The sequence below is a fragment of the Neolamprologus multifasciatus genome, chromosome 10, assembly GCF_963576455.1.
Source record: "Neolamprologus multifasciatus chromosome 10, fNeoMul1.2, whole genome shotgun sequence".
NCBI classification, from domain to species: Eukaryota; Metazoa; Chordata; class Actinopteri; order Cichliformes; family Cichlidae; genus Neolamprologus; species Neolamprologus multifasciatus.
Genome location: NC_140448.1, coordinates 32,842,570 through 32,857,568, shown reverse-complemented (window position 1 = coordinate 32,857,568; position 14,999 = coordinate 32,842,570). Strand labels below are relative to the sequence as shown.

Sequence of the window (14,999 nt, the reverse complement as noted above, 5' to 3'; positions counted from 1 at the left end):
AACTGCAAAATGAACTGATGAAAACAGTATAAAGGTTAAAGTACCACACGTGCTGTAGTGAAGGCTGCAGCTGTTTTATTGATAAAGTTAAAGACAAAAAACAAAAGGATTAATCACTCATGTAATTGTGAGAGGATCACATATTTTTAAATATATAACTTTCTACAGGACTGAATATAATATCTTTATGTAAAAGTCCGGAGCCTCTGGGGAGTATCCGAGTATTTATAACATTACACAAACCAAAGGTCTCATCACAGTGTTCATGAAATGCTGGGTTTATCCATCTCCTGGGGCGGTTCTACGGAGGAGTGCTGAAGATTTCCCTGTGAGGGAGCTGCTGGTGAAGATCATGAGTCCTGCTTGATCAATGCCATGAGCTTCAGTCTTCCCGGTGTTTCTTAAATGATGCCTCTTACAGCGGGTCAACAGAACTTATGGCACAGGACAGCTGTGATGAAAGAAAGGGAAGAAGTTTCTCCAAACCTCTGGACCCAGGAAACCCAGCTTGGTCCTGATGGTCTCCCTCACTCGTTTCTCTCCAGGGTGAATGTAGCTGTTGATATAATATGGACTCTATTAAATGAAAAGAACAAATTAGACTACACTACTGAAACGTTCTGCTGATGTTTTTAAAGTTTCCATGTTACCAGGATGTAGAGGGCTCTGAAGATTTAAACAGTTTTAGATCCATTACACTCAGTCTTATGTTAAAATCTCAAAAGGACAGCATTATATTTTTGATATTAACAGTAACTCTGGGCCTCTGTAGAGTGTGCAGCTGATCTCATCGCTGTCTAAAAATGGATAAAAAAAACATAAGTGTTGAAGACTATTAAGAGTAGCAGGTGTGTAGCATCGCTAACAAGCTAGCAACAAGCCTCCAACACAGTGCGTATGCTAGCCGCTAATCTAGCGAACGAATTAACAACAGAATGATTTTAGGACTATAAGATGATAAGCTGTGTGTCTTTTTATAACAGTGACATGGTTGTATTTACCTTAATTTAACGAGTCGTCAGTCGCGGTAAACCAGCAAAAAAAACCCGAGCAGCCGGGCTACGTAAAAAGTGTAGGGGGGCGTGTTTGCGGTCACGTCCAGCGGGTGTGTGGGCGGGAGTGTTACACAGTCGCTCCACCTCAAGTCACTACTGCGCAGACTCTGGCTCCAAATTTGCAAGATGGCAGCCTCCACAAGCGGGATATTTTGGCTTCATTTTTGCACAATGGTAGGAGGCGGGGTTGCGGCGTCCATGTTTTCTACAGTCAATGATTCTGACGATTAAGGACCCTGGAATGTAATGTGCTCCCTACCAATTTTGCTTAAAACATATTGTCTCTCCCTGCTGGTAATGCAACTTGTGACACGGCGGACTGCCAGTATCCCCAATATCTGGCTCCCAGCTTTCAGTCTTCAATGGCAACTTATTATTAAAAAGCTTTATTTGAAAGCACTTCTTAAAGTTTCAAAGTGCCTCACACAAATGTATATTTAAAATCCAAGGAACAGTTAAAAACTTTAAAACAGGAACAAAGAAAAAGAAGACAAGACTCCCTCTTCTCTGCAAGATGCTGCCATTGGTAAAAATGAAGAGATTTAAAACGTCATGTATTGTATATTTAGTGTTTTCATGTTGTTTTTCCTTTTTTGTACATTGTTTTCTTTACTTTCCACCTTTGTGGTCTTGCTACCTAATTTAAGCAACTGCACAATTACAATAAAAAAAGTTCTAAGTTGTAAAAAACAAAGACAATAACAAAGTTTTGGTCCCAGTGTGCAGACTGTTCCACAACTTAGGATGGAAAAAACCTGCTGAGCTTCATTGTTAGCCAAGATATTACCAAGCTTCTACCCACAGGTTGTCAAACATGCCCTACCTCCACCCTGATTGTTAACTGTGCTGTTAACATTCATGGACACTTGCACTGTACTTATTTATAAACATTTTTTATTACAGTGTCTATCTATCTATCTATCTATCTATCTATTAGGAATCTAGTGGAGCCCCATTCATGGAGCTCAGTGACCAGTGCTTAATGGACAATGGAGCAAGGGTATTTAATACTTCATTGTAAGCCAGATTAGTCTTTAATAGGACTTTAAAATCAACATGAAATTAAAGAGGCAAACACTGTAGTACTGAAGTATTATGTTCATTTTTCTTGATGTCCCTTAATGACCTTGAAGTACCATATCACCCTATTAGAGCACTTCACTCTCACGCTGCAGGCCTACTTGTTGTTCCTAGAGTATTTCAAGGCCCTAAAAATGACCCAAAGCTGACGAACAGTATCCTGTTTAATTGAGAAATAGGTCATTTCAATTTTTTTACTTTGCTTTCATGGGGTATTGTGTATTGAATTTTGAGGTGGAAAAAAATGAATTTAATCCTCTTTGGGATAAGGTGGTAACAGGATACAATGTGGAACAAGTGAAACACCGTGAATACTGTACTATAACTTCCAGCTGTTGTGCATGAATCTACAAATTCCATAAAATGTAACAAAATAGCAATCACACAATAAATAAATAAAACTGCATATGGCATTTATTTTGAATTTAAAGTGAATGTCTACACTTATAAAAGAAAAAAAACATCTAATAATAGTAATGTCATGTATACTCACGTTCTTCACAGTTTGCAGTAATGCTAGGAACCCTGGACTCTCAACTATCATTTGAATCACCATCTCAACTCTGTGAAGTATCAGAAACTTATACTGTAAGATCGAGACTGATGAGATTGTGTTTACAGCCAACATTTTATTTATTTTATCGGTTATAGAGAGTAGCTTTTGTAACAGACATTGGTGGTAATTGAGGTTTTTTAATGTCATCATATCTATTGAGAAAAGGATAGATCACAGTTTTGGAAAAAGGATTACATTACTCACTGCCGTCTAATTGGCTTACTACACTTACATGTGATGCTGTCATGTGAATGGTGTGTGAGGACTGAGTTCTTAAAATGCATGTGGACGTGGGTAAATCCTGCAGAAGACTCCTGAGCAGATGGAACCAGCACTGCTTGTTACCTGCTAACCACTGACAAAGCAGAACTTTTCTCTTTGGAATGTGAACTTAAAACTTGTTGTTTCTTTGGGTTATAGCTGCAACAAAAAAACGTTTTTGTGTGTTAACTGACTTTTAGTTGAGAATGACTACATGTCTAGATAAAATCCTTGGTCAGATCTTTAGGACAGTCATGTAAATGTGTGTCTAACATGTCCTACATCACTCCATCTAAGACTAACTTCACTGTTGGACTGCAGTACCGAGGGATACTGGAAGTCTTGTTATTTTCTGCTCCAATTACAACATCTTGCTGTGTGTTGCTCTTCATCAATGGGACCATGCTACACATCTTGAGGAGTAAAGCAGTGTTTCGTGAGACAGCCTGTTATGTTCTTCTTTATAATTTACTCTTTGCAGACACCATACAGATGGTCCTGAGTCAGTTATTGTACTTACTATCTGCTTTTAGAATCACACTGACATATCCTGTTTGTGGCTTTCTTGTCATGCTTGCCAATCTCACAACTGGGATCTCTCCTCTCACACTGGTGGTGATGTCTCTGGAGAGATATGTAGCTGTGTGCTATCCTCTAAGGCATGCTAGCATCATCACCATCAGGAACACAGCACTAGCGATCATCATAGTTTGGGCCGTCAGTTCATTAAATGTTTTTATTCGACTGATTTTGCTGTTAAATTTTCTTTTTGAAGATTTAGAGAGTCTCCAAATGAAAGACTTTTGCTCTAACACTCCTTTGTTGCTTGGCCCCATGTCTGATCATTATGACAAAGCTTACACTGGGGTTATTTTTGTATCTGCTGGTGTTTCAGTTACTTGCTCCTATATTGGTGTTATGATAGCAGCCAGATCGGCCTCCACAGATAAAGCTTCAGCCCATAAGGTTCGTAGCACACTGCTGCTGCACCTGATACAGTTAGGCCTCAGTCTGTCCTCAACTATTCATGACCCTTTGGTTACAGAGATCTCAAAAGTCCTTGACAGAGTAACAATTTTACGCATCCGGAGTATACTTTATGTGTCTATGATCCTTTCCCCCAGATGTTTGAGCCCACTTATCTATGGCATTAGAGACCAAATGATCAGAGGCATCCTCATGTACCATCTGTGCTGTCGAGTAAAACTGCCCAACAGTATAAAATTACTCAAACATTAAATTAATGTAATTTTGAATAATACTGTATATGTTGTTCAAAAGAAAAGGTCTAGGTCATCCTCTGACAAAACTATTCACAGCTTAAAGGCGTCTAATTTTGGTAAAAAGAAAAACAAAATCAGCCTATGATCAAAATTATGTTAACTATATGAGCATCACATCATCCAGTACAAGTGACTAGCACAAATGCTTTGCTTTGTTAGAACTGTTATTGCAAATGAAATGTTATTTACCTCGAAATGTCTTTTACAAAAGCTTGCAAGTCCACCATGCAATGCACCATATGTGAATTTGCCCGGGTTAGTTAACTGGGTAGGGGAGGGAACTTGAAATCAGAAGTTACAGTGGAAATAAAATAAGTTATCTATTCAATTTCTTTAAGTAATTACAACTTGAGTTTTATTTTGAGCCCACTGACATTGGGATTTAATTTGAAATTACATATAAAATGAATTTAATGTAATTACCAACATTATTAATTCAACACAACCCCAAAAAAGAAAGTTTGCAACTTAGAAGGTCTATCTTAATCAATAAATTAGAATTTTTATGTTGCAGCCATGGATTTAATCAAGTGGAGGTAAAAGGCCTGGTGAATTGAAGCATTTTTGGTTGGCACTGTTCAACAAATAATCAACACATATGCACCAAATTTCTCAGATGTTAGCTGTTGCATGTTAATATACTTCAGCATGGAGCTATTTTTATATATCTAATATGAGATATAAGTAGTTGTGCAGTTTACCTGTCAAATAAATCTGAGAATAAGGGTTTTCCTCTTGTTTTTATACCGTTTTAAATTTCTATGTAACTGTTTATGAGTTTTTTCTATTGAGCATACTTAAAAGGCCCAGTAGTAGTCAACTAGTTGGATCACTCAGATTTGACGCACTAGTAAATCAACGCCCATGGGATCCATTAAGGACACTGAAGTGAACTTTTCTCGATTTGCCTTTGACTTCTTGTTAACTTTCCCATAATTTGTCTCTGCTGGGATGCACATCATCTGCTCCCCACGAAGACTGCTAATCAATATCCATGGGATTCATTAATCATGTCAATATTTACTAAAAGCATTAATTAGTTAGGTTCTGAATATTTAATGTAATTAAATGAGTTATCAGGAGACTTTGTTAGATGGGAGCTTTCTCTCTGCGGTACCTCTGAGTGGTTTCAGCCACTGAAAAACAACAATGCCACAACAACATTTAGACTTAGCACATTAGGACAATGGCAGTGGTTAATTAAGAAAACAGGAGCAAAGACACAGTAAAAAATAAAGAAACTGCTGATGTTGATGATGAAATCCAAGAGAGGAAAAAATAGTGGATAGAGACAAAAACTGATTTATATTTTTTCAACTAATATATTTTCTACAGTTAAAAAAAATGTAAAGGTACAACCAACTCTTGCTTCTTTGCCATTGTCTATTTATCATTAATACCAAAAAAAGTAAAGCCACCCACAGCCAAAAAAGACTAAAAACACAACACTGTCAACACATGCAGTTTTCGGTTTGGATCCATGCACATATTAAAACTTAAACTTTCCTTTTCGTCACTTTTGTTTTGAATTTTTTCAGGTGACAGGATCATCTGTGGACATGATGATTGGGAGACTTCTGCGTTTTTGGTGGGGGGTGGGGGTGTCTTTGTGTTGTAAGTTAACTCAAGGGTACTATGATTAATTAACAACATCATTCACACACTTGAGCTGATATGCAACCAGATATCATGACAAAGGATGTAATTGACACGCCTGTTCACCATGTCCATTTCATGCTTTACCTCTCCAAAACATGAAAAGTAAACACATGTGGAAGCTACAGTAAGCTGCAATACCAACAGAGGGAGATACTAATTTTCAAGCCAACATGGAAAAAATCACAGGAAAGTGTTTAAACAGACATTATTAACACACACACACACACACACACACACACACACATATATATATATATATATATAAATTCCCCGCTCGCCCCTGCGGGCGGTCAATCCTTCAAGCTCGGTTCCTCTACCAGAGGCCTGGGAGCTTGAGGGTCCTGCGCAGTATCTTAGCTGTTCCCAGGACTGTGCTCTTCTGGACAGAGATCTCTGATGTTGTTCCCGGGATCTGCTGGAGCCACTCGCCTAGCTTGGGAGTCACCGCACCTAGTGCTCCGATTACCACGGGGACCACCGTTACCTTCACCCTCCACATCTTCTCGAGATCTTCTCTGAGCCCTTGGTATTTCTCCAGCTTCTCGTGTTCCTTCTTTCTGATATTGCTGTCATTGGGAACCGCTACATCGATCACTACGGCCGTCTTCTTCTGTTTGTCTACCACCACTATGTCCGGTTGGTTAGCCACCACCATTTTGTTCGTCTGTATCCGGAAGTCCCACAGGATCTTAGCTCGGTCATTCTCCACCACCCTTGGGGGCGTCTCCCATTTTGACCTCGGGACTTCCAGGTTATACTCGGCACAGATGTTCCTGTACACTATGCCGGCCACTTGGTTATGGCGTTCCATGTATGCCCTGCCTGCTAGCATCTTGCACCCTGCTGTTATGTGCTGGATTGTCTCTGGGGCATCTTTACACAGCCTGCACCTGGGGTCTTGCCTGGTGTGATAGACCCCAGCCTCAATGGATCTTGTACTCAGAGCTTGTTCCTGTGCTGCCATGATTAGTGCCTCTGTGCTGTCTTTCAGTCCAGCTTTGTCCAGCCATTGGTAGGATTTCTGGATATCAGCCACCTCCTCTATCTGCCGGTGGTACATACTGTGTAGGGGCCTGTCCTTCCATGATGGTTCCTCGTCTCCCTCCTCTTTCTTGGGTTTCTGCTGCCTGAGGTATTCACTGAGCACGCTGTCAGTTGGGGCCATCTTTGTGATGTATTCGTGGATGTTCGTTGTCTCATGCTGGACTGTGGTGCTGACACTCACCAGTCCCCGACCCCCTTTCTTCTGCTTAGCGTACAGCCTCAGGGTGCTGGACTTGGGGTGAAACCCTCCATGCATGGTAAGGAGCTTTCTTGTCTTGATGTCAGTGGCTTCTATCTCCTCCTTTGGCCAGCCTATTACCCCAGCAGGGTACCCGATCACGGGCAGGGCGTAGGTGTTGATGGCCCGGATCTTGTTCTTACCGTTCAGCTGACTCCTCAGGACTTGCCTGACCCTCTGCAGGTACTTGGTGGTTGCAGCTTTCCTAGCGGCCTCTTCATGGTTCCCATTCGCCTGCAGGATCCCCAGGTACTTGTAACTGTCCTCTATGTCTGCAATGTTGCCTTCTGGTAGTTCAATCCCCTCAGTTCTGACTACCTTCCCTCTCTTTGTTACCATCCGACTACACTTCTCCAGTCCGAACGACATTCCAATGTCATTGCTGTATAGCCTGGTAGTGTGGATCAGTGAATCGATGTCTCGTTCACTCTTGGCATACAGCTTGATGTCATCCATGTACAGGAGGTGGCTGACAACTGCTCCGTTCCGTAGTCGGTATCCGTAGCCAGTCTTGTTAATGATCTCACTGAGGGGGTTCAGGCCTATGCAGAACAGCAGTGGGGACAGAGCATCTCCTTGGTAGATCCCGCACTTGATGGCAACTTGTGCTATGGGCTTGGAGTTGGCCTCTAGTGTTGTACGCCACATCCCCATTGAGTTCCTGATGAAGGCTCTCAGGGTCCTGTTGCTCTTATATAGTTCTAGGCATTCCAGGATCCATGTGTGGGGCATTGAGTCAAAGGCCTTCTTGTAATCAATCCAGGCAGTGCACAGGTTGGTCAGTCTGGTCTTGCAGTCTCGACTGACCGCTTGGTCTGCCAGTAGCTGGTGTTTTGCGCCTCTGGTATTCCTGCCCATCCCTTTCTGTGCGCCGCTCATGTATTGACCCATGTGCCTGTTCATCTTAGCCGATATGATGCCTGACAGGAGCTTCCATGTAGTACTGAGGCAGGTTATTGGTCAGTAGTTGGAGCTTCTACCCACAGGTTGTCAAACATGCCCTACCTTCACCCTGATTGTTAACTGTGCTGTTAACATTCATGGACACTTGCACTGTACGTATTTATAAACATTTTTTATTACACTATCTATCTATCTGTCTGTCTGTCTGTCTGTCTGTCTGTCACTCGCTCGCTCGCCCGCCCCATTCATGGAGCTCAGTGACCAGTGCTTAATGGAGCAAGGGTATTTAATGCTTCATTATAAGCCAGATTAGTCTTTAATAGGACTTTAAAATCAACATGAAATTGAAGAGACAAACACTGTAGTATTATGTTCATTTTTCTTGATGTCCCTTAAAATCAGGTAAGGACATTCGTAGTTGTCAGAAGCCTTTTAAGAGCGCTCTGAACAAAGAACATGTCAAGGCAGGCAAAAATAATATGATGTATGACTTTCTGTAAATTCTGTAGCAGACAAGAAGGATTACGTGAGCATCACTGCCGACAGTCACTACATGGTTACTGTCATACTGCTTAGTTTTTTGGCTCAATGATGGTGCCACCACAGCCACATTGCACTGAAGGAGGATTTCTCTAACCCAGATCTTAAACTATTGTGGTGGATGCATTTTAGAAAACAATTACTTTGGCTAGAGTGTCACATATGAGTCTTATGGTATCATAGTCATAATGTGCATTCATATTAATTTTAGGCACTTTAACTGCTGTGTCGCTTGAACTTGTGCAGTATTTAACTTTAAGGTGTTTTATAGAAAACTACACTATACATTACTTAATAATAAAATATACTGTAAGTATCCAAGCTTTTCATTTTCTGGCAAACTGTATTATAAATTAAGATCTTTAACATTTAATTATTTACTTCAAATTATTTATTATTGTTAACAAGTTCAGATCTTTAACATGTAGGCAAAGTCTTCAGGAAAAGCAGTGAAGACTAAAGTTTTCTCCATTCATACTTGTTTGTGCTTGTTAAACTTACACTTTGTCCCTACAGGGATACACACAACACTCACTTCATTAAGCTTAATGATGCCAACAGGAGGCGTTATTACACCATTATTTACTGCCAACCTTAAAAAAGCAATTAAATAATTAATGTGCTTAAATGACTAATCAGGGGACTTTTATACCTCTGAGTATTTCATCAAGCTCAAAACAAAGTTTACAGAAGGAAAAAAACATAATTATTTGGAAAGTTTAGTAGGAATCAAAGTTTTACTCAAAACTCTTACTCTCCATACTTGTTCCTTTCTTTTGTTAATATTGGTGTTTATAACTGTTATGTGAAGGCTGTGTGCACGCAGGGGTGGTGATATGAAGGACCCAAAATGCAGACTCACGGAAATCAAAGGTGAACTTAAATACAGCTTTAATGCTGAACTCCAAAAAAGTAACAAAACTGAGACTCCAAGGTAAACTTTACACAGACAGAACACACAGCAAAATGAGGGTAGATCACGACAATGACAAACTGAAACACGAGCTTAAATACATAGAGGGAGCAATCAGGGAATGGACAACAGGAGGGAAACACAGCTGGGGCAAATCAGAACTGACGAGACAAGGAAGCGTAAACTGAACACACTGATAACACAGACTGAACAAAAGACACAGACTCACATGCAGGCACTACAACAGAGGGAACAGAGATGTGGGACCAGGGCAGACACAGACACTGACTGGACACGGGGATATAGCAGACAGGGGAGACAGCAACTAAGGAATACACAGAGGCATAAACCATAAGACATGACTCTAACGAAAACCCAAAGACTAGAAATTATAAATAATATAATAAACTCAAAAACCCTGGGTCAACGACCCAGGCATCCTAACAATAACCCTTTAGAATAAAACCTGAACCAGTAACCTAACAAACAACACAACAACACTGCATAAAATATCTTGATCCATGCTCAATCGTCCATGTAAGCAAGTCCGAAAAGGTGGATTCCATTGATGTCGACGTAAACGCTACATTCAGATCAACAGAATCCACCTTTTGGGACTGCATAAAACAGATTTTGGAACATGTGGCATCCAGAGTTTAAAACTTATTAACTTACTTTACTTACTCCTTTACATTTTTAACTTACTTTATTCTTGAAAGGTTTATATTTTGGACTAAAGTAAGGAATTATAAATTGGTCAATTCAAACTTTCTCAGGTGTAACACTGTCTGTGAAGCTGAATTTAATATTAAAGTTTTAGAGCATGTTTAGTGTCACCTTCTGCCAGCACAGAGCATCAGCTAACTAGTGACAGAACCCATAAGTCAAGGGAAAATGAGGACACTAAATGTATTATTATTATTATTATTATTATTATTATTAGGAAGTCCTAAAAACTCCCTGAAAAGCCTTCAGTTAATCCAAAATGCTGCAGCAAGAGTCCTGACAGGGACTAGAAAGAGAGAGCAGATTTCTCCTGTTTTGGCTTCCTGTTAAATCCAGAATTCAAAATCCTGCTCCTCACATACAAGGTCTTAAATAATCAGGCCCCATCTTATCTTAATGACCTTGTAGTACCATATCACCCTATTAGAGCACTTCACTCTCACACTGCAGGCCTACTTGTTGTTCCTAGAGTATTTCAAGGCCCTAAAAATGACCCAAAGCTGACAAACAGTATCCTGTTTAATTGAGAAATAGGTCATTTCAATTTTTTTACTTTGCTTTCATGGGGCATTGTGTATTGAATCTTGAGGTGGAAAAAAATGAATTTAATCCTCTTTGGGATAAGGTGGTAACAGGATACAATGTGGAACAAGTGAAACACCGTGAATACTGTACTATAACTTCCAGCTGTTGTGCATGAATCTACAAATTCCATAAAATGTAACAAAATAGCAATCACACAATAAATAAATAAAACTGCATATGGCATTTATTTTGAATTTAAAGTGAATGTCTACACTTATAAAAGAAAAAAAAACATCTAATAGTAATGTCATGTATACTCACGTTCTTCACAGTTTGCAGTAATGCTAGGAACCCTGGACTCTCAACTATCATTTGAATCACCATCTCAACTCTGTGAAGTATCAGAAACTTATACTGTAAGATCGAGACTGATGAGATTGTGTTTACAGCCAACATTTTATTTATTTTATCGGTTATAGAGAGTAGCGTTTGTAACAGGCATTGGTGGTAATTGAGGTTTTTTAATGTCATCATATCTATTGAGAAAAGGATAGATCACAGTTTTGGAAAAAGGATTACATTACTCACTGCCGTCTAATTCGCTTACTACACTTACATGTGATGCTGTCATGTGAATGGTGTGTGAGGACTGAGTTCTTTAAATGCATGTGGACGTGGGTAAATCCTGCAGAAGACTCCTGAGCAGATGGAACCAGCACTGCTTGTTACCTGCTAACCACTGACAAAGCAGAACTTTTCTCTTTGGAATGTGAACTTAAAACTTGTAGTTTCTTTGGGTTATAGCTGCAACAAAAAAACTTTTTTGTGTGTTAACTGACTTTTAGTTGAGAATGACTACATGTCTAGATAAAATCCTTGGTCAGATCTTTAGGACAGTCATGTAAATGTGTGTCTAACATGTCCTACATCTCTCCATCTAAGACTAACTTCACTGTTGGACTGCAGTACCGAGGGATACTGGAAGTCTTGTTATTTTCTGCTCCAATTACAACATCTTGCTGTGTGTTGCTCTTCATCAATGGGACCATGCTACACATCTTGAGGAGTAAAGCAGTGTTTCGTGAGACAGCCTGTTATGTTCTTCTTTATAATTTACTTTTTGCAGACACCATACAGATGGTCCTGAGTCAGTTATTGTACTTACTATCTGCTTTTAGAATCAGACTGACATATCCTGTTTGTGGCTTTCTTGTCATGCTTGCCAATCTCACAACTGGGATCTCCCCTCTCACACTGGTGGTGATGTCTCTGGAGAGATATGTAGCTGTGTGCTACCCTCTAAGGCATGCTAGCATCATCACCATCAGGAACACAGCACTAGCGATCATCACAGTTTGGGCCGTCAGTTCATTAAATGTTTTTATTCGACTGATTTTGCTGTTAAATTTTCAATTTGAAGATTTAGAGAGTCTCCAAATGAAAGACTTTTGCTCTAACACTCCTTTGTTGCTTGGCCCCATGTCTGATCATTATGACAAAGCTTACACTGGGGTTATTTTTGTATTTGCTGGTGTTGCAGTTACTTGCTCCTATATTGGTGTTATGATAGCAGCCAGGTCGGCCTCCACAGATAAAGCTTCGGCCCGTAAGGTTCGTAGCACACTGCTGCTGCACCTGATACAGTTAGGCCTCAGTCTGTCCTCAACTATTCATGACCCTTTGGTTACAGAGATCTCTAAAGTCCTTGTCAGAGTAACATTTTTACGCATCTGGAGTATACTTTATGTGTTTATGATGCTTTTACCCAGATGTTTGAGCCCACTTATCTATGGCATTAGAGACCAAATGATCAGAGGCATCCTCATGTACCATCTGTGCTGTCGAATACAACTGCCCAACAGTATAAAATTACTCAAACATTAAATTAATGTTATTTGGAATAATACTGTATATGTTGTTCTAAAGAAAAGCAGACTCTAGTGTATAAACAAAGCTAATGTAGAAGACAACCAAGCTGACATCATATTTCTGCTCTATACTATACTGTAAGTCTTTTCTTATTATTGCATAATAGTAATAAAAGCAAGGCAATGAAGCTGCTTTCTAAATTATGTCTGTTGTGTACATTCAAAGTGGTGTATACGTGAGAAGTTGAACGAAAATCATACATGATTCCAAACATTTTTTACAAATAAATAACTGCAAAGTGGGGTGTGCGTAATTTTTCAGCCCCCTGAGTCAATACTTTGTAGAACCACCTTTTGCTGCAATTCCAGCTGCCAGTCTTTTAGGGTCTATCTCTACCAGCTTTGCACATCTACAGACTGAAATCTTTGCCCATTCTTCTTTGCACAACAGCTCCAGCTCAGTCAGATTAGATGGACAGCATTTGTGAACAGCAGTTTTCAGATCTTGCCACAGATTCTCGATTAGATTTAGATCTGGCCATTCTAACACATGGATATGTTTTGTTTTAAACCATCCCATTGTTGCCCTGGCTTTATGTTTAGGGTCGTTGTCCTGCTGGAAGCTGAACCTCCGCCCCAGTCTCAAGTCTTTTGCAGACTCCAAGAGGTTTTCTTCCAAGATTATCCTGTATTTGGCTCCATCCATCTTCCCATCAACTCTGACCAGCTTCCCTGTCCCTGCTGAAGAGAAGCACCCCCAGAGCATGATGCCGCCACCATATCTGACAGTAGGGAGGGTGTGTTCAGAGTGATGTGCAGTGTTAGTTTTTCCGCCACACACAGCATTTTGCATTTTTGCCAAAAAGTTCCATTTTGGTCTCATCTGACCAGAGCAGCTTCTTCCACATGTTTGCTGTGTCCCCCACATGGCTTGTGGCAAACGGCAAACGGGACTTCTTATGGTTTTCTGTTAACAATGGCTTTCTTCTTGCCACTCTTCCATAAAGGCCAACTTTGTGCAGTGCACGACTAATAGTTGTCCTATGGACAGATTCCCCCACCTGAGCTGTAGATCTCTGCAGCTCGTCCAGAGTCACCATGGGCCTCTTGGCTGCATTTCTGATCAGCGCTCTCCTTGTTCGCCCCGTGAGTTTAGGTGGACGGCCTTGTCTTGGTAGGTTTACAGTTGTGCCATGAGTGCAAAATGGCGCCATCTCTAAGCCCTGACTTTCTACAACTAAAAATGCAGAAAGAAGATGTTCACTGTTCTCTGTAGCTGTCAGTTTCCTTGACTACTCTTGATGACAAAAAATGTAACAATGATGATGTAACAAAAAATTAGAAGACAGGTATACAACAAAAATCACATGATTTTAACATACACACTTGGTATAAGGATGACCCATTTGCTAAAGACTTCCTTGCTTTAACTGACTCTTTTAACCTGGCTCAGTGGGTTAATGACCCAACCCATGTTAAAGGACATACTTTGGACTTGTTTTTTTCACATGGTCTGGACATTTTTATCAAGGATATACGTGATGCTGGGATCTCGGATCATTTCCCAGTTATTTTTGATACTGGCTTATGCACTAATGAACTACATCCTGTGGCTCCCCTTCGCCCGCTACGTGTAATTAATGTTGAAGCAATGTCAAACTTCTCTATGTCTTTCTTGGATTCTGCATCTGTCACTCCCGAATGTTGTTCTTTCCACTCGGTTGATGACTGTGCTAATACCTTGTTATCTTTATTTTCTTCTATCCTTGATACTGTTGCCCCCATTAAAATGAAGCACCCCAGAACCTACTTTTGGATGTTGGCTTAATGACACAATGTGCGCTCTACATCGCGTGTGTTGCCGTGCTGAGAGAAGGTGGAAAAAAGATAAGCTTCAGGTTTCTCACGACATGCTACCGCCGCTTAAAATTCCAAAGTTGTTTTTGTTTTTTTCTGCTCTTGCTCTTGACGAAGGTGGTCGCACTGTTCTCCTCTCCTCCTCTCCCTTAGCTTCCCTGCTTAGCCTTTTATGTCCTTGTCTAGTCTCGTGTTTTTTGTATTGCTTTTCCCTGGAACACTCTCTCACAGTCTGTTCTCTAAAACCTAAAATAGGAATTATGGATTGGATCAACTGGTCCCTAAATGCAATTGACACCCCTTTCTCAACGAGAAGTTTGGGCTCGGGTGAGCCTGAGTGCTGAAGATATCTACCTATTCGGAACCATGGTAACAGGGTTCTGGCTGATCTGAGCTGGCTTGGCCCTGACTTATCGAAGAATTAAGAAAGCGGAACCAGCTGTTCAAACCCCCACAAGGCTGCCCGCTGGGATTGAAACGATGGGAAGAGG

General features: G+C 40.5%; 2 protein-coding genes across 2 annotated transcripts; both read left to right on the top strand.

The window, feature by feature from the left end:
* Nucleotides 1–2,616: 2,616 nt before the first annotated feature.
* Nucleotides 2,617–4,256, top strand: LOC146510607 (odorant receptor 131-2-like). The gene has a single exon (XM_085175269.1). The coding sequence runs from the start codon at nucleotides 3,226–3,228 to the stop codon at nucleotides 4,189–4,191; it is 966 nt and encodes a 321-aa protein (XP_085031395.1). The 5' UTR covers nucleotides 2,617–3,225; the 3' UTR covers nucleotides 4,192–4,256.
* Nucleotides 4,257–10,797: 6,541 nt separating this feature from the next.
* On the top strand, nucleotides 10,798–12,768 carry LOC146510606 (odorant receptor 131-2-like). The gene has a single exon (XM_085175270.1). It carries the CDS (start codon nucleotides 11,702–11,704, stop codon nucleotides 12,665–12,667), a length of 966 nt encoding a protein of 321 aa, XP_085031396.1. The 5' UTR covers nucleotides 10,798–11,701; the 3' UTR covers nucleotides 12,668–12,768.
* Nucleotides 12,769–14,999: the final 2,231 nt, after the last annotated feature.